This window comes from Vulpes lagopus, chromosome 4 (genome assembly GCF_018345385.1).
Source record: "Vulpes lagopus strain Blue_001 chromosome 4, ASM1834538v1, whole genome shotgun sequence".
NCBI lineage: Eukaryota > Metazoa > Chordata > Mammalia > Carnivora > Canidae > Vulpes > Vulpes lagopus.
The window spans coordinates 144,433,620-144,456,258 of record NC_054827.1 but is presented as its reverse complement, the minus strand read 5'-3'; the positions used below and the strand labels follow the sequence as shown (position 1 = coordinate 144,456,258).

Sequence of the window (22,639 nt, the reverse complement as noted above, 5' to 3'; positions counted from 1 at the left end):
GTCAAAAGCACTCTTAACCAACTGAGCCACCCAGGCACCCCCTTCTTTTCCTATTTTTAAGTCAGATTTTTTGTTGTTGATTTAGAGGAATTCTTTTTGTTTTCTGGATTCCAGTCCCTTATGAGGTGTATGGTTATTTACCTGGATTTCTAAAGCAGTATACATATGTATTTGTTTCAAAGGCCCATCTCAGTTTTACTGTATTTGTTAGAATAAATATCATTGATCCAGTCTTGAAGGAGTAGTGGTGTTTTATTGAGTGCTTATGCAGTGACCTGCATTCTTTTAGATGCTGTACACATAGGAACATTTTAAATTCTTCAAGAAACCTAAATAGAAGTACTTTTATCTGTGTTTTCTGACGAGGAAACTGAGACTTAGAGTTTAGGTGCCTTCCATTAGTTTTCATTAAAGCCAGGATTTGGATTTAAGCAACCCAGTTCCTGACCTCATGTACTTAATTAACTATAGCACTTTCCTACCTCTCCCGTGAATGATACACTTTGTGTTCTCATCAGATGACACTTTCCATTCCTTGAACACTGCCTTAAAAGGTAGTTCATAAAGCCAAGTAAAGATTCTGATGGAGTTCTTAACAAAAATTAAACAGATAGTTAATAGTGGAACCTATTTAAAGTTCAGTTACATTGTATTTTCCTTTGTGTAAGTATATGTTTTCCAAAGGGTGTGACTTTATTTGAATTGGGCATATTTTTTCTAAAGTAGCCTGCTCAGTGAAATTTTTTTGAGTAAATTTTTAACTCCTATGCATTTTTCTGTTTTAATTTTAAGCTACTTGTATTCCAGACTTGGTGTGTGAGTTGATATCCAGAGAATGCAATTTTATTTTGCTGTTTACCTAAGTCAAACTTAATTAGTAAGGAATAAAACACCTGTTAAATTGTATAATGCATTGTAGAGCAAAATGAAATTTTTACCACTGCCCACCATTATCACAAATAATTAATTGTGTGTAGGGTATATGTATTGTTTTATATGTGCACTTGGGGGGAAAAGATGAAAATGTAGATCTTATTTCCTCCTTGAAAATGAATGCTACTAACTGGATCACTTTTTGTTGTGTGTTTGTAACCTGTGACTGGGAGGTGATATGTAATCAACAGTCTATTCCTAATTGTACACATGGAATTTAAATTTTTTTTGTTAACATAAATGATGCTTTATCCAATATTTTGGTATGCATATTTTCCTACCTACATAATAAATTTCTAGGATCAAAATGGCTAGTAACTCGAATTCACATCTAGAATTATTGAATTCCCATCCAGAATTATAACAGACATTGTTAAAATGTCTTCCAAAAAGGTTGCACAAATTTAAACTCCAACAGTGCATGAGATTTCCTGTTTCTCCATTTGTACACTAGCACTGAGTATTATCACACTTTACATCTACAGCAAGCGAATCTTGCATAATTGTCGTGAGAACATAAAAGCTATGCCAGGAAGCTGGCCATAGTCTTTTATGTGACACCTCCCATGAATGTTTTTTGATAGGTTTGTCAGCACCAGGTTCTGTGGCAAGCAGGGTCAGGCCAGCAACTTGATGAAGAGATTAATGTTTCTCTGAGTATGGCCTTTTCTGATAATTTCAGTTTACAGAAAAATTGCAAAAAATACTACAAAGGAGCTCACCCAGATATCTCAAGTATTAACATTTTACTACGTTTGCTTTTATTCCTCTAAATGTACACACACACACACACACACACACACACGTATTTTCTCTAGACCATTTGAAGGTGAGAAGTAGACAACATTCTCTTTCCTCCCTAAGTACTGCAGTGATTATTCTAAAAATAAGGACAATCTCTTACATAACTCCTGTACAGTTATCAAAACCAGGAAATTAAAATCGCTATAATCCTGTTCTCCACTCTGCTAGTTTTGTTTTGTGTTTTAAATATTTAATTTATTTATTCATGAGAGAGAGAGAGAGAGACAGAGGCTGAGACACAGGCAGAGGGAGAAGCAGTCTCCACACAGGGAGCCCGACATGGGACTCCATCCCGGGTCTCCAGGATCACACCCTGGACTGAAGACAGTGCCAAACCCCTGAGCCACATGGGCTGCCCCACTCTGCTCCTTTTATTCAGATTTTGTCAGTCTGAATAATATTCTTTAAAGCAGAAGTAAATGCTGGATAGTATGTTGCACTCAGTTATCATGTGTCTCTTTAGCCTCTTTGAATCTGGGCCAGTTCCTTAGTGTTTTTGTCTTTTATCACCTTGATACTTTTAAAAGTATAGTTCAGTTATTTTGTTGATTTTTCCATTCTTTAGGTTTGTTACGTTGCCTCATGTTTAAACTCAAGTTCTGATTTTTTTGACAGTAACTTCACAGAAGTGATACTGTGTCTTCTTAATGTATCATATTAGAAAGCATTTGATGTCAGTTTGCCCTATTCAGTCTTTTAATACATGAAATTAGTTTGCCCAGTGTCCTGTTGCCCCCTCTTGTGGAGGCCATAGATTTTAAGATGCATACTTTCCATATGAGATCTTCATATGCAATGTTAATGGATGCCAGTGTTCTCACGACTCAATAATGCCATCTAGATAGGAAGACTTACGGTGTATTGCAGATTTAACCTGGGAAAGTCCTTTTTCAGGTATGGCTTTTTTGGAAAGGCACCCTTAATCTGACAGTAATATTGGAGATACCTAAGAATGCAGATGCTGCGCATAGCTGGAGATGATAGTGTCATTCACTCTTCTTTCTCTCTGCTCTTCCTGCTGCTTTTCACAAACTGCTGCCAGATTGCTGAAAGTTAAGTTGAAATTTTTCTTTTATTATAAAGAAAAGGTAGAATAAAAAATTAAGGAAAACAGTGCTTTTCAAATGTTTTACCCAGTAGATGGAATTAAGAGAGGAAGCATGTTTCTCCTCCACCCAATAAGGCTGGCTGCAAGCATGACTTGTCTTTGAAGTCTACCCTATAGGATATCTGTTCTCATAGAAACATGTTTAATAAATGTGATAGTCCAGGAGATTACATCCTGCTCAGTTGTCTTGTTTCAGTAGCCCGGGACCACTGGTTACACCTCCATCATCTCTGAGAAATTAATAATGGACTGTAGTCATTTCTGCTGAAAAGTGAATATTTTGGATGCATGATATAAATATTACATTATGGATTTTCTTGGGTCATTCATATTTAAAGTTGGACCTTTTTGCAGTAGATAATTTGAGTCTTTATTAGTTATATATCAGATTAGTAGTGAAATGGATCTTGTTAAGTGCAGGATCCATATAGAACCTTGTTATAACTTAACATTGTCAAATATGTAGACCTATGAATTTTGTTAAATAATTAGAATTAGTTCAGTTGCAACCTTCAGAATTTTGCGTTGTGAACCTACTAAATGCATTTCAGGACTTGTCTCAGAAAACCCGTTTTCTTATTCCTCCATTGCAGTGGATTCAGTAACCATTAGTTTTAACGAGATAAATAAGAATGTGATCGCATATTCATTAAATAAAGGAACATGGTCACACCTGACAATTATTGGAGATGCTTTATTAGATACTCAAGAAACAGTTTAATCTTAGTAATGTTTATAAGATCCCCTACCCTTAAGAAGGCACCTAGATAGAATGATGATAAATTTTGAAGTGCTGTTCAAGCTTAGCATGCAAACTGTTAGAGTTCTCTTGCACATGTATTCTATGGGGGCAGTTTTACTGCATGAGCATGTTTTGTAATTGTTGACTTCATCTAACAGGTGTTTCCAAAAAGAAGTAGAAACAGCTATTTTAATTAGTGTTTAGTTGGTAATTTAATTTTGAAAGCATTTCAGAGCACCAAGAAACAAAATTTACATTTCATTGGCTCTCTTACTAGTCCTGTGACACCTATGTTAGATCTCAAAGGGTGCTTGATGATTGGAATACTAGTAGCTAGTATAAAGAGTACTGTGTCCTCGTCTTCATTAAAAAGTTGTATTTCAAAAAAAAAGTTGTATTTCATTTGTTAACTATATCTTTGTCAAATTTTCACCATTTTAACCCCTTGGGTAGATTCTGGCTGAGTCTCACTTTGCTTCTTTTTATTTTTTATTTTATTATTTATCTATCTATCTATCTATCTATCTATTTATTTATTGCTTCTTTTTATAAAGTATAGCTGTGCTCTTACACATACAAAGAAGTATTTTAAAGCCTATCTTAAACCTCTTGGTTTTTGTAAACTGTATTTAACCTAGTAAGGCAGTTACATTTTAATCACATGCTATAATGGTACATTTAATCAGTTTCAAAGATTCAAAGAAGTCTTTACAGTGGAAAAAGATTCAGTAGATTTTTGCCTTTAATTCTGTAACTGAATTTCACAGATATGCCAGTATTTCAAAACCTATGGTCTTCAGTGGCCTTACTGATGTTGCTACTAAAACATTGTGTTTTGTTTCTTGGTTTTTAAAATTGAATGTCCTAGAGGGTAAAATCAAAGAATAAGTAACTCTTCCAATAAAAACTTGGATTATTTAGTCGTATTTTTGCTATTTCAATTAAGTCACTTTTCAGTATTTCAGGGTTAACAGAAACATTGATAGTCACAGATACACACTGCTTATAAATTTTGAGTTCATAAACAGTGTCACAAATAGCATTAAATTACACAACAAAATGAACTGCATTGGATTCCAAGACCTTTATCATCAAAGTTAATAATATTGTGGGACATTAAATACAGTGGAGAAATCTGAAGTCAAATTAGGCATTACAGCCTATAGCTGTGATTATGAACAAGTCATTTAACCAGTCTCTAACTGCAATCTGCTTAAAAAAAGAAAACAAAATTCTATTGGTCCTTTTTCAAGTGTTGTGTTTCCACAATCTCTCAGAAGACCTCATTTCCTATTTCAGAGGAAATAGGTCATCACGTAAGAATTAGTTTCTTCCTTTGTTTTCATTCATCCTTGTTAGCACCTCATTTAACTCCTTTATTTTGTTATTTTGGCTTACCAGTTTATAACTAAGATATAGTAATAATTACCAACATTTATTGAGCACTTACTGCATACCAGGCACTGTTCTGTGTGTTTTCTATTAACACATTTAATCCCTTCAACGCCTCTGAGGTAAACACAGTCACTGTGCCCATTTTACACAAGGAAGCTGAGGTCTAGAGAGATAAGTAACTTCAGAGTCACACCGTAAGAAAATAATCATGGATTTGAACTCAACTGCCTTACTCTAGAGCGTTTTTTTACCTCCGTGTTATACTCTGACTCTAGCCTGCATTGTGCTTCCTTGTCCGTGCTCTAGCTTTTCTCTTTGCCCTTCTTACAACCAGGTGAAATGCTTTTGTTAGTCCACTTAGCATATTTCTTTCTGAGGGGCTGTATACTATAAGCTAGTTAAGTAGTCAACATTTAGGATTAAAAAAAAATTCTTTTCATACAGTTGCACAAGGTTACACTAGTTTCAGGGGTACAACATAGTGATTCAGCTTCTTTCTATGTTAGACTGCACTCACTACAAGTGTAGTTACACTCTGATAGTGCACAACACTTAAAATATCATTAACTATATTCCCTATGCTGTGCCTTATAGTCCCGTGACTTACTCGTTCCCTAACTGGAAGCCTGCATCTCCCATTCCCCTTCACCCATTTTGCCCATCACCCCCATGTTCCTTCCCTTTAGCAAGCATCAGTTTATTCTGTATATTTACAGGTCTGATTCTGTTTTTTCGCTTAGTGTTTGTTTTCTTTATAGATGTCACATGAGTGAAATCATAGGGTTGTTGTCTTTCTCAGTCTGATTTATTTCAGTGACCATAATACCCTCTAGGTTCATCCATGTTTTCTCAAATGGCAAGATCTTCCTTTTTTATGTCTAATATTCCTGTGTGTGTGTACACTCACAGCATATTTTCCTTATCCATTCATCAGCACTGATATCTTGGCTATTGTAAGTAATGCTGCACTAAACATAAGGGTGCATATATCATTTTGAATGAGTTTTTAAATTTTCTTTGGGTAGATACCCTGTAGTGGAAGTACTGAGTCCCAGGAGTTTCTATTTTTAATTTTTAAGAAACCTCTGTACTGTTTTCCACAGTGGCTGTATCAATTTACATTCCTACCAATGGTCCATAAGGGTTGCTTTTTCTCCACATCCTTGCCTACCTTGTTATTTTTTGTTTTGATTTTAGCTATGCTGACTGTAAGATGATATCTCATTGTGGTTTTGATTTGTATTTCCCTGATGATAAGTGATGTTCAGTATCTTTTTATGTGTCTATTGGCCCTCTGTATGTCCTCTTTGGCAAAATGTCTATTCAGGCCCTCTCCCCATTTTTAATCAGATTATTTTGGTGTCAAGTTATAGAAATTATTTATATATTCTGGATATTAAGTCTTTATTGAATATATCATTTACAGATACCTTCTCCTGTTCAGTATGTTGCCTTTTCATTTATTTTGTTGATGGTTTCCTTTGCTGTGCACAAGCATTTTATTTTGATGTGGTCACAACAGTTTATTTTTGCTTTTGTTTCCCTTACCTTAGGAGACCCACCTAGAAAAATATTGCTTTGGCCAAGGTCAGATGTTACTGCCATGTTCTCTTCTAGGATTTTTATGGTTTCAGGTCTCTCATTTAGGTCTTTAATCCATTTTGAGTTTATTTTTGTCTGTAGTATTAAAAAATTATCCAGTTTCATTCTTTTGTATATCATATAGTCCAGTGCTCCCAACACTGTTTATTGAAGAGCCTCTTGCCCTCCATTGTATATTCTTGCTTCTTTTGTCATAGATTAATTGACCATATAAGCATGGGTTTATTTCTGGGTTTACAGTTCTGTTCCATTGTTCTATGTATATCTTTTTTTGCTGGTACTATACTGTTTTGATTACTACAGCTTTGTAGTAGATCTTGAAATCTGGAATTGTGATACTTCTAGCTTTGTTATATTTCAAGATTACTTTGGCTATTCTGGGTCTTCTGTCGTTCCATACAAATGTTGATAATATTTGTCAATATCTAGGTTTAAATTTCATCTCTGCCTGCTACTTAATTTACTTCGTGGGCAAGTTGCTTTCTATCTTTTTTTAGTGAGCCCATATGTAGTTCAGAGTTGTTTTGTAATGATTAAAGAGGGTAAGGTATAAAGAATGTACAGCAAAGTGCCTGGCACATGACAAACACTTGTAAGCTCTATACCACCACCTCTTGGGCTTTGTGGATTTTTCTGAGTGTCACAGGTTGTGTGAGACTGGAGATCTTTTGTTGTTGTCATTGCTGAGGTTGGTTGGTTGGTTGGTTGATTGGTTGGTTGGTTGCATGATGTCTCTAGGAAGGTACCTGTCATCCTCATCTAATCATTGTGCTACATGCTCAGAGTGGGTGTGTAAGACCTAGTTAGGGTGTGTTGATTTGTTTAGGAACCATTTTTAAAGTACATTATTTTACTATTTCTGGGCATGGATGGTTATTAGAGGATTTTCCTTTATACTGTTCTTTAGTAGAGTTGAAGTATAAGTCATAAAGATTTCACGGTGCCTAAAAAGCTTACTGTGGAAATGTGTCATACAGCCTATGTATTTATTTATTTTTTCTTATTTTTTCCAGAAAATTTGGTGAGCGGCCTCCACCTAAACGACTCACGAGGTAAGCATAATATTAGCCTTTTACCCAAATGTTTCATGAAAATATCAGATCCTGTCATCTTAAAAATTGTTAGGTGCTCTTGAAAAGAAGTTATTCAAATATTAGTATCTATATCATAAGCTTATTCACATCCTCCCCCCAGAAAAAGACGATAATGGGATACAGTTCAAAGGGGAAAGTGAAACTTTTCAAGAATTCATCTTGAGTATTATATATTTAATGTAACAAGGGCGACAATGTAAAGATAGCTTCCTTCTAGCCAATCTAGCTGCATTTAGCTAGTCACAATTTATTAATTATAGTCACAATATATTGATTATTTAAGGATATTTAATAAATGCTTTAGAAAAGAATTTATTTATTTTAAATATTTTTATTTATTTATTCATGAGAGACACACATAGAGAGAGAGACAGAGACACAGGCGAGGGAGAAGCAGGATCCAGGCAGGGAGCCTGACGTGGGACTCTATCCCCAGACTCCAGGATCACGCCCTGGGCCAAAGGTGGCACTAAACTGCTGAGCCACCGGGCTGCCCTAGAAAAGAATTTTAAAGAAAATATAAGATTATACTCACTTTTAAGGAGATTATAAATATTACATTGTATTCTAATTATATAAATTAATTTTACAATATATATTTTAATTACAAATGTTAAATTTGAAAGTATTAGTCTCGAAAATTATTTTTAAATTGTTCAACAATCAGCAGTTATAAAATAAAAAGTAAGACAGCCACTTGCACAGTTACATCCTAGAGTTAATGTTAATCCTGCATTGTGAGTATCTTTCAAGAAAATTACAGGCATATATAAGCATATGCTTGGCTTTTTTTGTCTTTTTTTTAAGTCTAGCATTCATAGTTTACTGTTGTTCTGGACCTTTTAACTCCACTTAACTGTACATCTTCTACCTTGTTCTCTTTCACGTCTCCATAGTTTTTCATTGCCTTCACACTACTCCCTATTTAGCATTTCACATTGATGACCATTTGGGTCATTTTCACATCATTGTTATTATTAAGAAGCTGTTTCATGCAAAGAATGATGGGGACATGCCAGAGGGACACAGAAAGAGAACTGGTTTGAGAAGGCTCCCTTTAGCCAAATCATGAACACTTTAATCCTCAAAATAAATAATGATGGTAATAGATAAGAATCCATAGAATAAAATACAGTTTAAAAGTCTACACTGAGTTAAAGAAATGATCCTATAGTGAAGGAGAGGAATTCTTTTTCCACCTAATAAATGTAGAAGGAATGATGGAACTAGGAAATCACACTTTGGCAACCACTACAGTCATAATTATTTCAGGCAAAAATCATCAGTGAAATCTTTAACTATTGGTTTAAAGACTGATGAGAACCATATATTTAGTTTCTAAGCATATCCTCACAAAGTATGAATTATAAAGTGAACGATAGTAACATGACAGTGAAGAAACCTGGCAGACACTACCTTAATGAAGTGATCTAAATTAATATCACTAGTAAGGGACAAATAAACATCAAGTGCATCCTGAGGAGGATGACATAATGTCACTTTTGTAATATTCCAGCCAAAAATGCATACGCTAAGTCTAAGCATAAGAAAATAGGCACAATGAGGGACATTCTATAAAATAAATGGCATTTGCTCTTCAAACTTATCAAGATCATAAAAAACAAAGCCTGAGGAATAGCAGACTAATGGAGAACAAAAATATGACAACTAAGTTCAGTAAATCCTGGGTCAGGAAAAAAATTCTTGTTTTGAAGCTGGAGTTAGCAAATGTTTTCTATAATGGGCCAGATAATAAACATATTAGACTTTTTGGTCCACACTGAGGTTATTATGATTTCTCATCTCAGTTTTTATATCCCCAGATTAGTCAAAAATATCAATATATCCGTGAACTGTATGTCTGTATTCCTGCTCAATTTAGAAAAACTGGTGGCTATCCTGATGTGGTCCAAGGGTATTAGTTTCTCAACACTGTCTTCCACCTCCCAAATAAAGGACATTTTTAGGACAATTGGAAACATTTGAATAAAATCTGTATATACAAGTATTTGTATCAGTGATAATTGCATTTGGCTTGTTTTAAGAGCATATCTTTTTTTTTTTTTTTTTAGGAAACTAACACTGACGTATCTTGGGTAAAAGGGTTTTATGCCTATAATGGACTCTTAAATGGTTTAAAAATATATAAATATGGTTGGGCAGCCCTGGTGGTTCAGTGGTTTAGCACCGCCTTCAGCCCAGGGCACAATCCTGGGGACCCAGGATCGAGTCCCATGTCAGGCTCCCTGCATGGAGCCTGCTTCTCCCTCTGCCTGTGTCTCTGCCTCTCTCTCTCTCTCTCTCTCTCTCTCTCTCTCTCTCTGTCTCTCATGAATAAATAAATAAAATCTTTAAGAATATATAAATATGGCAAAATACTGATATTTGGGGAGTCTGGAGAAAAGGGGACAAGGAATTCTTTGTACTACTTTTGCTATTTTCCTAGAAGTCTGAAATTACTCTAATTTCAAAAAATTTCTAAAGACATAAGATACAGTTACGTGTTTGTATATTTCTTGAAGAAATTCTAAGCAGAATTATTTAATTCACATGTATAGACATTTTTAAAATTGCAATTTAATAGATACTTTTATTATCAATAGTAATATATTGGAATGACTCCTAACCATAAAATGTATTTTGATGAATAAATCACTTGCTTTTAATGGATATCTGTAAAAATAGCAATCATTGTGATGATAATAAATATCCTTAGGAAATTATCCTTTCCTTTCCTTAAACATACACAGTAATATAATTAAGTCCTGTCTACCTTATCATGATTTTTCCATTTACCCTTTAAGCAATTTTCCCTGTTTGGAAAATTTTAGTTAGCTTTTAAGTCTTCTACTTTTGGCTAAGTTGGAATAACAGGGACTGGAATTACTCTCCAAACTAAAACAGCTAAAAACCTGGACAAAATATATCAAACAATGATTTTCAAAATACTGGACAGCAGGCAAAAAAGGACAGTGATCCTTGAGAGAAGGGAAACAAAGGAGATGAGCTCTGGAATTGCCCTAGCATAGTACCTAGAGAGCTTCTAGGACATGATGTAGGCAGAAGGAATCCAGGTGGAGCCTGGTAAGCACCTTGAGCTGTGAAGAGATAGAGCTTAGGTATCTAGGGGTCCAGGGTGGCTAGAGTTGCCAGGACAAATAGCTGGTGAGGAAAGAGATCCAGAGATCTACAGAAGGTCCCATCTTGTCTTCAGCTGAGTATTGATTAGCACACATGTGTGAGGAAACTATCCAAGGCTGGGAGATAAATACCAATCTGAAGAATTAGAGGAAAAAATTCCTAAACTGACTGTTCCCAGTAACTAACGTGGAAAAATATTATAACTCATGATACATCTGCTACAGTATTACAGCACAGAAGAGTTTTTCTTCAGTAGTGGTGCAAAATTTTACCAACACTAAATGCTGCTCTGGTTTTACCTAACAAAACTTAAAAATAAGATTGAGAGGATCAAATTATTTCCAAGTAACGTAAATGTATACCAGAACAAAGCTCAAGAATATTTACAGGAATAGAAAAATATCAAATTCTCAAAAGTAAGATTTACTGAGTCTTAACATCTAATCAAAACACCAGTCATACAATGAAGCAGGAAAATAAAATCCCTAATAAGGAGAAAACTCAATTAAAACCAACCCAGAAATGACATGCATGATGGAATCAGACAACACATTACAGCAGATATTATATTTGACTTCTAAATGTTCAGTATGCTAACATCAGGAGTTTGCATATTTTTTTGTTAAAGGGTCAGGTGGTAAATATTTTAGTTTTTGTGGCCCACGTAGCCTCTGTTGTAACTACTCAACTCTTGTAGAAAAGCAGCGAAAGAACCAATGGACATGTCTGTACACTGGAGTACAATTTTCTGTCACAAAGAGGTTTGTATCAGATTTGCGATCCCTGAGCTAAAGATTGAACAAATAAAATAGAGGACATGGAGGATTAAAAAGCTACGTAAATCAGATTTCTAGAGATGAAAATTATAATACTAAAGGAGAAACACACTTGATGGGATTAATTACAGCTACATGCTGCTCAAAGAGGTACTAATGAACTTGCATACATAGCAATAGAAACTAGACAAAATAGACAGAGAAAGGTGGTAAAATAACATGATCATAAGTGAACCGGGGTTTATGTTCAAGTGGCTAATATCCGAGTAATTGGAGTCTTCAAAGAGAAGGTGTATGACTTAAAAGAAGAGATGAAGAAATAACAGCTGGTACTTTCCTTGATTTGGTATAGTTTTGAGAACTCAGTAAACCCAAGTGCAAAACTACACTGGAGCATATTGTCATCAAATTACTTAAAGTTTGTGATGAAGATAAAATGTTAAAAAGCAACAGAGAAAAAGATATATACAAAGGAATGAAGACAGATGAGGATGATGAGGGTTTTCTTCTAAAATCTTGCTAGGGAGATGACAGTGAAGCAAGCCTTTAAAGTACTCACAGGGGAAAAATGCAGCAACCTCCAGGCAAGACAAAGACCTTTTTAGACATAAAAAAACTGGAAAGGAGGTAACAAGCAAACATTAGAAATGACTCTCTTGCCAATAAATTCAACAACTTTTTAAGAAATGCACAGATTGCTTGAAATTAACAAACTACTAAAGCTTACTCAAGAAGAAACAGATAAAATTTGTAATTATAAATCTTCCCACAAATAAAACTACAGGCTCAGGGACGCCTGGGTGGCTCAGCGGTTGAGCATCTGCCTTCAACTCGGGACATGATCCTGGAGTCCCAGGATCAAGTCCCACATTAGGCCCTCCGGTGGGAGCCTGCTTCTTCCTCTGCCTATGTCTCTGCCTTTTCTGTGTGTATCTCATTAATGAATAAATAAAATCTTGAAAGAAAGAAAGAAAAGAAAAGAAAAGAAGAGAGAGAGAAAGAGAGAGAGAGAAAGAAAAGAAAGAAAGAAAGAAAGAAAAGGAAAAGAAAAGAAAAGAAAATTACAGGCTCAGATGATTTCACTGTTGAGTATCTACCAGACATTTGAGAAATAAATCATGCCACTTCTATATACACTCTTCCGGAAAATTGGAGAGTGGGGTATTCTTTCCAGTTCATTCTATGAGGATAGCGTTGCCCTGTTAAACTCAGGACAGGGACATTTCAAGAAAATAAAACTATAAGCCAATATTACTTATGGACACAGATACAAAAAGTCTTAAATTTTCACAGTGAAAATAACAGTACGGCTTTATCTTAAAAATGCCAGTCAGTGTAATTCAGTATATTAACAGAGCAAAAAGTAAAATTATCTGGTCATCTCAAGGGGTTTTGAAAAGCTTTTGACATTCATTCTTGACCAAAATTCTCATCAAATTAAGTATAGAAAAAAATTAAGTATAAAAGGGTTCTTTCCTCGTTCTGAAAAAGTATACCTATGAAAAAACTACAATGAACACAGTACTTAATTGTGAAAGACTGAATGTTTTCCCTCAAGATCAGGAACAATGCAAGGTTGTCTGCTTTCACCACTTCCATTTAACATTGATTGTATTTGGGGTTCTAGTTAGTATAGTAAGTCCAGGAGAGAAAAGAAAGGCATCCACATTGGAAAGAAAGAAGTAAAACTGTCTTTATTTGCAGACATCATGATCATCTATATGGAAAATCCTATAGAGTCTTAAAAAAAGGCTGCTAAAACTAATTGGTGAGTTTTATCAAACATGATCAACATGTAAAAATGAATTGTATTTTTTATATCAACAATGGGAAATTGAAATATAATGCTATATTTAAAAACATCAAAAAACGTAATTTTTAGGGGAAAATCTGACACAGTCATAAAGAAAACTATACACTTTGAAAACCTTAAAATGTTGAGAGAACTTGAAGTCCTAAATAAATGTTCTTGGGACAGAAGACTCAATATTAAGATTCCCAAATTCATCTGTGGATTCAACATAATACCACTCAAAATCCCAGTGGACTTTTTCTTGCAGTTGACAAGCTGTTTCTAAAATTTATATGGAGATGCAAACAACCTAGTCTAGCCAAAACAACCTTGAAAAAAGAGCAGAAGAATAGAAGAATTTAGACTACTGGTTTTCAAAACTTAGTAGAAAGCTATGTACAGTAATCAAGGATGGTTTTGGCATAAAAATAACTAAGTAGATCATCACTGTAACAGAATAGTGGCCAGAAATAGTTCTTGAGATATATGTTCTTCAATGAAGGTGCAAAGACAATTTAGTTAGAGTTTTTAACAAAGGATTCCGAAACAACTGAATGTCCATATGTCCCTACCATTTACATACACATAAACACAAAATAACTGTGATCGGTGCCTGGAACCGTATATAAAAATGTACCTAAATGTAAAACTTCGAATTATGCAGCTTTTACAAGAAAATACAGGAGAATATCTTTGTGACCCTGGGTTAGGCAAAGATTTCTTAGATATAACATCAAAAGCACTACCTCTGGAAAAAAGAAATGAATAAATTTTGCTTCATCCAAATTAGGAATAAAACATTTGTATCCAGATTATGAAAAGAACGCCAAACAAAAAGTCAATAATAAAGAAATAACCTGTTTTTCATTTGGGAAAATAATTTGAACAGATACTCCAGACAATGTGTATATATGGCAAATATGCATTAAAGAAATGCAAAGTAAGACCACAATGAGATACTTGCTCGAACAACTAATACTCTTATACCTTGGTGGTGGGTATGTAAAGTAGTACAGCAACTTTGGAAAATAATCTGGCACTTTGTGCCCTACCATAGGGCCCAGCCATGCCATTTTTACATATGTAATCAAGAAAAATTAAAACATAATGTGAACACAAAGACTTGAACACAGATGTTCGTGGTAGTGTTAAAAGAGAAATTTGAGAATGATGACTATCTTCACCTGGATTGTGGTGACGGGTATATACATATGCTAAAACTTACCCAACCGTACACTTAAAATTTATACATCTTACTGTGTTTCAATTAAATCTTAATAAAATTGTACAAGATTTTATTAGCTTTTGTCCTTTAAAAATACCTTAAAAGGAATTAATGTATCTTCCAGAGGGATAATTCAGTTAAGCTTTTATGTCTTTTTAACTCTTTCTTAAAGAGAGCAAACTTAAGATTTTTATTCTTTATTATCTTTTTTTTTTTTTTTTTTTTTTTAAATTTTTATTTATTTATGATAGTCACAGAGAGAGAGAGAGAGGCAGAGAAGCAGGCTCCATGCACCGGGAGCCTGATATGGGATTCGATCCCGGGTCTCCAGGATCGCGCCCTGGGCCAAAGGCAGGCGCCAAACCGCTGCGCCACCCAGGGATCCCTATTATCTTTTTTAAAAAATATATTATTATTTTATTTTTTAGAGAGGGAGAGAGAGGCAGAGGGCACAGGGAGAGGGAGAATCTTAAGCAGGCTCCATGGCCAGTGCAGAGCCCAACATGAGGCTCAGGCTCACAACCCTGAGATCATGACCTGAGCTGAAATCAGGAGCAGACACTTAACCAAATGAACCACCCAGGCGCCCCTTATTCTTTATTATGAAAGCTAGCATAAAGCAAATTTAGTAAAATAGTTTTTATAAAACAGAAAATTGGAATGTAAAATCAGTGACCAATTCTGTGATAAAAATTTAATTTTAAACCCAAGGTTAAAAATTAGGAAGTTTTCCCTTTTGATAGTATAGAAAATTTAGGTTTCCTCTGGTTCCTTTTAATCACATTTTCCCAGTTTTTCTTTTTAAGAGTTTTCGCTGTTAGGAAAACTTTAGTGTCTTTTTTTCTATAAAAAACGTTTTAGGGGCAAGTGCTTGGCTCAGTCAGTTAAGCGTCTGCCTTCTGTTCAGGTCATGATCCCAGTGTCCTGGGATCCAGCTGAGTCAGGTTCTCTGCTCAGTGGGGAGTCTGCTTCTCCCTCTCCCTCTCCCCTTCCCCCTGCATCATTGTTTCTCTCTCAAATAAATTTAAAAAAAAATTTTTTTTATAAGATTTTATTTATTCATGAGAGACACACAGAGGCAGAAACACAGGCACAAGGAGAAGCAGGCTCCTCTTGGGGAGCCTGATGTGGGACTTGATCCCAGGACCCCTGGATCACACCCTGAGCTGAAGGCAGATGCTCAACCACTGAGCCACCCAGGCGTTCTAAAATGTTTATTTTATTTTATTTTATTTTTTTCTAAAATGTTTTTAAAAGAAGTTGATATATATCCTTTTATTGGGGTGCAGGGGAGGTAGGGAGTTAATTTAGAGAAGGTTCCTTAAAAAATAAGTATTTTAAACCTACTCTATTCTGTCCCTAGCCTCTTCTTCTGAATTAAGCAGTATTAAATAATGGTCTATTTAGAGGACAATGTTTTGGATAGTGCTTAGAATGCAGTTCTACATACACAAAATGTAAATTTTTGATTAAGGATAATTAACACCATGTTCTACTCAGCATTATTGTGGATTCACTTTTTTTTTCTTTTGAATATTACATTGTGTTAGAAATACATTTAGAAACAATTGAGTCCTAACTTCCAAGGGCATCCTGTTCTCTTGAAATAGTCCCCTTCATGAGGCTTTCAAGTATAACTGTGGATTCAAAGACAGAATAACCAGACTTTACATTATCATATAGAAACAGTTTTTTTTACTGTGGAGGCTTCTCATTTTGTCACTTAGAGCCTGGGGTCATCAGTGAAAATACTAGTTTTAGTACAGCAGGGTGTCAGTCTCCAGGAGTGCTGACTAGATCACAGCGAGTGTGCCTGTCCCTTATGTGGGAATATGTCTGAGCTCCGCAGTTATGACCTGCAGCAGCGCTATATAACACATGCTTTTAGAAAACACAGATGCTATTCAGTGTAATACCCCATTGTATTTAAGAGACTTTGCCGTGTTGTCAATTATCAGAAGGTTAGAACTGGAATTTTGAATATGCTTGAGTTATAGGCAGTCTTCAAAGGCGTGTACTCCTAACTTTCTTCCCCTCTGTGACACTGCAGACTGCTCTCCACCAACTCATGCATTTGCTTGAATTCATTTAGTACTGGGATTTCCTTCATTAGTTTTTTTTTTTTTTTAAAGATTTGCTGTAATTGTTGGAACTATTTTGTTATTTACTCTGAAAACCTTATTCCTGTCACTTGGACTAATACTTTTTTTTTGAAACCCTATCCCTTTTGGTCTCCCTACCATGCTTCTGTTCTCAGTGTACTTGTACATACCTCCATTCCTCTCTCCTGGTCAGACTCTGGAAAAACTGAATTTCTAAAGTTCTTCCTTGACTTGTTTTCAGGTTGCCCTAGAGTAAGTAATAACATCCTAAGAGGAGAGTTAGGATTTAACCTCTGTATCTGTTGTTTACTTCAACACAGGTTATGTATATTTTATAAATATTTGTGTATTAATTTTGGGATTCTGTTGTCTCTGCATGAGCTCCCATTTTCTTCTTTTTGAATGTCTTGTCTTTCTTGAACATAGCATGCAGTTTTGAGAAGCATTTTACCAATGCCTAATGAGAAACTCTTAAAGCAGTGTATTCTTCTTGTCTGCCCTGGATCATAGCTTAAGCAGCTATTTGCTATGCCTATTTATGATCCATTCCCTTCAACTTATGACAGGAGAATCATTCATTCCTTTTTAGATTTAGGTCAGATTAATGTCTGTTCTGGTTCTTTTCTAGAAGTCAGAGGTTACTTTATGTTTTATAGAGCACAATATTCATGTTTTAACCTAATTATGGATTTTCCATTTACTTTATCACAAGACAACCACGAGTAGCAAACACCATATAAACCAAGTCAAAATGAAACAAATTAGATTTATAGTAAAATAAAACCATTAAGTTAAATACACATTGATAGTAACGTGTGACCTTCAATCTATATAGTTATTAGTCAAATAGTTTATAAGTAGTAAATAATTCATATTAAAGTAGTTGCAACTAATATCCAACTTTACTTAGGCCAGTCATATGTTTGTAGGGCATCTTGGGGAAGAAGAAAAATGAGCTGGAATAGGAAGGGTCCATGTGGTCCCTGGGATTCAAGGAGCCAAGTTTGGATCATCCAGGCCTAGATATCTAAGAACCAAGGTGATGATCTACCTTTGAATATGGGTACTCCCTACTGTTAACATGTTATCAAAATCTTCAAGTCTCAGATTTTCCTCTACATGAGTAAAGCCTTAAAGAAGTAGTGAAATTGCTTATTTCCAAAATAAACTTAAAATAGAACACAGAAGTGGTATTCTATTAGTGATGAATGGCCCAATTCTTACAGTGTAATGGCTTGTATGTTTGGGAGGGGGACTAGAAACCAAGAATTTATGAAAGGATTTGTCTCAAAGCTGTGAGAAAGGACATTAAGCAGTTTACCTGTATATGAACTTTCATAGAATTCCATAGAATTCTGTATGGATCATTCATTTTATTTTTATCATAAGAGGGAGTGGAATGAGATTTGCCAGCATTCTCCTAGGAACATGACCTGTACTGTTGTTTGGCCTTGGTCACCAATAGGTATAGAAACCTACTGTGGCATCCTTATGTTTCCTTAGTATTATGAGGGACTTTTTTAGCCCTTTTTCTGGATTATCATTTTCAGAACTGGCACTCGGGGAAAAAACAACAGATCTTGGTCTGGTCTAATAGTTGATCCAATACAGTATTACAGATACCTCTCTTAGAGATTTGCTTAAGATTGAGTAGTCCTGCCATGAAAGAATTGGTTTTACTTTATGTGATCTAGTTGCTCTAAAACTTCTTTGAATAGAGCACTCTCCATTGCAAATTGTCACTGTTGGTGGAGCTCACTCTGAGAAGTACTGTCTGTGATGATGTAAAAGACCTAACTATTGAATCTGACAGAAATAGGGCAGCTCCATGGACTTTGTTTGGGTTGAGGGGTGGCGTGAATCTGGATGTCTTTTGGCAACATTCCAGAGGAGAGGTGAGAAGAGTCTAACTCAGGCTTCTGAGCTATCAAGTATCCTATCACCAAGTCCAGTTTCAAGGAAGAGGTGGGTTTTTTTTTTTTTAATTGAATTAAGTGTCAACCGTGTGGTATACTTAATTGATTAAACAAATTACAATGTCATTATTCATTCTGTTTTCCAGCTTTTAAAATTATCTTTTTTTTTTTTTATTGCCTATGCACAGGGGTCAGCAAAAGCTTTCTGTAAAGAGCCAAGTAGTACATATTTTAAGATTTGAGGACCACATAATGTTACATAGCTTCCTTTTCATTTTTACAATCCCTTAAAAATGTAAAAGGCATTTTTAGTTCCTAGGGAGTATGAAAGGCTGCTGGCATGGTTTCTAAAACCTAGCCTATAGTAGTATTTCCCACGGTATACTTTGCAGCTCTCTAAAATGTTTGTGGCTACAGTATATATGGGGACGGGGTTACTTTGGAAACAGTTTATAAAAATGGGTTTCTGGGGGATCCCTGGGTGGCTCAGCAGTTTAGCACCTGCCTTTGGCCCAAAGTGTGATCCTGGAGTCCTGGGATCAAGCCCCACGTCAGGCTCCCTGCATGGAGCCTGCTTCTCCCTCTGCCTCTCTCTATGTGTGTCTCTCATGAATGAATAATAAAATCTTTAAATAAAATTAAAATAAAATAAAAATGGGTTTCTTTTCTATAAGACAGTTCATGTTAGAATTTTTATTATTGGATTTTAGAAGTGACAGAAATTTAATTTGAGAAAGTAGAGGGACTGAGCCTGTTGGTAGGATCACTAGACCTTCCAGCTTTGTGGGTCACTTAACTCCTAGAGTAGTTTGGGCTGTGGCTGTGATTCTTCCAACTCATCAGTCCAGCCTACCAACACACACACACACACACACACACACACACACACACACACACACACACACCTTAAATCACATATTCATCCCTTGGCCCAACCATAGAGGTGTGTGAGTGTGGAATAAGTGGTCTATACTGAAGAATGGGAATTAGCACCGTAAGAACATTGTTTTAAAATGAATTTTATTTGTAGTATAAAAAAGTTTCAAATTTATAAAGGAAAACAGCCATAAAATTATGAACAAATACAATGACAGGCAGTTTGAACATATTAACCTAGCATGGCACTTGCCATGATTTTATGTTAGTAAAAATATTGATAGAAATAAAATACTTTTTTTCTAAAAGATAAGCTTCTATGTTTTGAGTAAGCAGACTGGTTGTTTTTTTTTTTTTAAGATTTTATTTATTTATTCATAGAGACACAGCTAGAGAGAGAGAGGCAGAGACACAACACAGGCAGAGGGAGAAGCAGGCACCATGCAGGGAGCCTGATGTGGGACTCGATCCCGGGTCTCCAGGATGACACCCTGGGCTGCAGGAGGCGCTAAACCGCTGCACCACCGGGGCTGCCCAAGCCAACTGTTTCAAAAGCAGTTGCTACAATGTTCTTCACATAATTTTTAATTGGTTTTTATTCAGAATGAATATTTTACCTTCTAAAGGAATCATTAAATGAAACAAGTCAACAAAGAATATACTTCAAAGTTGTTAGAATAGTAACCATTCCAAGAAATTATGATTTTTAACTTTGTTACTCTTTTTAACAATTCAGTAATACAAAGTAGTAATTCTACTAGAAAGATTCTTACAATACTTACATTATGTTTTTTCAATGATAAAATTTCCCTTATTCTTTTTTAAAAGAACAGCAGATGATTTTACCATCTTGTTGAAATACTTTTGACTTTTCTCTAAACCAGTGGTTTTTAACCCAGATGACTCCCCCTTGCACCCCTCTTCACATTTGCCAAAATCTGGAGACAGTTTTGGTTGTCACAGTTTGAGGAAGGGTGCTGCTGGCATCAAATGGGTGGAAGCTAGAAATATTGCCAAATACCCTAAGGTATACTCTGCAGCTCTCTAAAATGTTTGTGGCTACAGTATATATGGGGACTGGGTTACTTTGGAAACAGAACATACAGTGCACAGAACAGTCCCCTCACAGCAAAGGATTGTTTTGCTCAGGATGTCAGCAGTGCTGAAACTGAAACCCCATTCTGTTGATGAAACCCTACTCTATTTAGATGGAAGGCCCATGGGCTCTCATTCTATAGGGTTTATTATTGAATTGTGTTTCTTTAGAGTATATCATTTTTATTTGTTATGGCTCCTTAAGAATGCTGGAAGAAATGAATTTTCACACATTGAAGTTCTGTCAAGGAAGCAAAGGGGTTCTTTTTTTTTTCCCCTTGTTGAAAGAACCTATTTGGCAAATTAGTTACTAGATAACTATTATTAATGATTATCTGAAGGTTCTTGTTGCTTTTTCAAGAATTCATATTATAAATATGAAGGGAGAGGATGAAAACTAGAGCTGTCATCTTGCACTCACCATAAACCACTTGAGATCTGAAATCTTCTGTCGTGATCAGAATTGTACATAGCTACTTCCAATACAGGCAACTGGCCTGATGATGGTCAGTGCCTAGGATGTAACAGCCTCTCAGTAAATCTTTAATGGGAAAATGGGTAAATGTGCAGTTTACCTGTTGTGCCCACAGGTAGTGCGCCTTTCAAGTCAAATGACGTGCAGGATCATTTACCTCCAGGCCCTTTTTAAGTTTGCTGTCAAACTTCAGTGGAAGCATTGCTATGCCTTGTCCTCCTGCTCCCTACTAGCCCTTCCAAGAGAATAATAATAATAGCAAGAGATTACTGATACTTGGTATAAGTTAGTTTGTTGGACTTACTTTAAATATGTACGTATGCATCTATTTTACAACTGAGGAAACTCAGGCTTGGTAAGAGATCAGTTAAGATTCAGACCTATGTGCATATGTGTTTCACAGCAGATTACCTAGCACCACGGTGTTGTTTCTATAATGGGTTTGGATAAAATTAAATGATCTCATCGCAGTTCTCAAAGAAAAGGATTTTATTTTGCTTATTTATTTATTTACACTTAAATTTTTTCCCGGGTCTTTTAAAAATTTTATTACTTGCTACCACTTTTATCATCATCTATCATAGAGTGATATTTGAATTAACTTTTCAGACCTAGTATGTAAGTGTACAAAGGTCACATTTTCAAAGGGTTTGACAAGCCTTTCACACTTGGACACTACCCAGTGTGTCTGCTTTCATCACAGCCATGGCCCACTTTAGACTCCTAAAGAATTGAGTTCCGAACTGCCGGGAACTGCAACACATTGGGCAAGAAATTCAAAGTGGTTTTAAGAATCCTCTTACCTTTCTGGTTTATGAGGATTAAATGAAGTAGTGCATAGGAAGTGCTTAGTTCAGGGCCTGGCACACAATAAATACTCAAGAGATAGCAGCTGCTGTTTCGTTGTGTCTGCCTTATCCCTCAGCCTGAATCTCGGTGTACCCAAATGTGTGGGGTCTCTTGTGTCTTTATACTTACTACTTCCAGATCCTGGAATGCCGCCTTCTTTCCTCTTCCCACTTCCTGGGTCTGCTCCTCTTCCTTTTGAATTTAACTCTTCTAAGAAATTTTTCGTAGCATGTACAGTTAACCCTTTAACAACAACATGGTGTTTGAATTGCATGAGTCCGTTTATATGCAGATTTTTTCAATAAACACAATACATTACTGTAAATGGATTTTCCTTACGGTTTTCTTAATAACCTTTTCTCTAGCATACTGAATTGTAAGAATCCAGTGTATAATACACATGTAACATGCAAAATATGTATTAATCGACTATGGTATCGATAAGGCTCCCAGTCCACAGTAGGCTATTGGTAGTTGAGTTTGAGGGGAGTCAAAAATTGTATGCAGATTTCTGACTGTGCAGGGTGCTGGCTCCCCTGATCCCGACTTTGTTCAAGAGTTAACTGTAGTTCTTTATCACCGCTCCCTTCCTTTACACAAATATTGCCTTAGTGGGGCTTTTTGTTCATACCTCTGAGTCATGTATTTTATTACAATTTGTTTTCCAAACTCTTGTCTTCACTGGACTTTTAAAATAAAAGCTATTTGTCAGAG

At 35.6% G+C, this 22,639-nt stretch overlaps 1 protein-coding gene across 7 annotated transcripts in view; it reads left to right on the top strand.

Moving 5' to 3' along the window:
• The window catches only part of RBPJ (recombination signal binding protein for immunoglobulin kappa J region), a 225,027-nt gene that overhangs the window by 173,269 nt on the left and 29,119 nt on the right, over positions 1-22,639 (top strand). For all 7 annotated transcript variants that reach the window (XM_041751592.1, XM_041751586.1, XM_041751587.1 and 4 more), the window contains one exon: positions 7,598-7,636. In XM_041751592.1, coding sequence (XP_041607526.1) covers positions 7,598-7,636 — 39 coding nt within the window. The remainder of the gene's footprint in view (positions 1-7,597; positions 7,637-22,639) is intronic.